Source organism: Lissotriton helveticus, chromosome 9 (genome assembly GCF_964261635.1).
Source record: "Lissotriton helveticus chromosome 9, aLisHel1.1, whole genome shotgun sequence".
Lineage (NCBI taxonomy): Eukaryota > Metazoa > Chordata > Amphibia > Caudata > Salamandridae > Lissotriton > Lissotriton helveticus.
Window position 1 is genome coordinate 853,956,973 of NC_136070.1, and position 884 is coordinate 853,957,856.

At 48.8% G+C, this 884-nt stretch overlaps 1 protein-coding gene across 1 annotated transcript; it reads left to right on the forward strand.

Moving 5' to 3' along the window:
* The first annotated feature begins 241 nt into the window (after positions 1-241).
* Positions 242-571, forward strand: LOC144783300 (uncharacterized). The gene has a single exon (XM_078662347.1). It carries the CDS (start codon positions 242-244, stop codon positions 569-571), a length of 330 nt encoding a protein of 109 aa, XP_078518473.1.
* The last annotated feature ends 313 nt before the right edge of the window (positions 572-884 follow it).

Here is an 884-nt window from a genome sequence, read left to right on the forward strand (position 1 = left end):
TCTCAACGCCGGCTATCACTAACTAAGATTAGCGGAGGAAAGCAGATACATAACGACTTTTTCGACACATCTCGGCCTCCACCGATACAAGAGGCTCAGTTTTGGTGTATCATCAGCTGCGGAAATTTTCCAGAACGCCATAAAGGAGATCTTATCCGGGCTTCAAGGTGTGTTGAATGTAAGTGATGATAACTTGATCCATTCCAAAACCACTGAAGAACATCATCGACGCATCAGGGCCATGCTGCAACGATTTGCAGAGCATGGAGTGACACTCCACAAACAGAAGTGCCAATTCTTCAAAAAGACAATTGATTTTTTTGGCTACGTTTTTAGCTCTGATGGGGTGAAGGTTGATCCTCGTAGGTCACAGGCCATTCAAGGTGCTCCTGCTCCAACCAGCGCTTCTGAAGTCCGAAGTTTCTTGGGGATGGCAACATACTGCTCGAGATTCATTCCCTACTTGGCAACCATAGCAGAGCCCCTGCGAAACCTAACGAAGAAAGAGACCCCGTGGAAATGGACTTCTGTGGAAATCGAGGCATTTGAACAAGTAAAATACGCAAGCTAATGGGGAGGTCAAGCGGTTCATGCGAACCATCAACAAAGTGCTGCGCATTGCCATGGCTGAGATCAAAGACCCTGAAATAGCTCTTCAACACTTCCTGAGGGCCTATTGGACAGTACCACAATGGCGTACTTCGACACGACCAGACCCACCGAGATATTGGTCGATGCCAGCCCTGTTGGGCTATGGGCGCTACTAATACAAGAGACTGAGCCTGGAACATGGGCACCGTTGTCGTTTGCCAGCAAAGCTCTCACGGCCACGGAATTGCGATATTCGCAAATCGAGAGGGAAGCTCTAGCGGTGAAATGGGCCT

Bases quoted from the DNA above. Each gene is read 5' to 3' on its own strand.
- LOC144783300 (XM_078662347.1), top strand. From the start codon at position 242: ATGCTGCAACGATTTGCAGAGCATGGAGTGACACTCCACAAACAGAAG.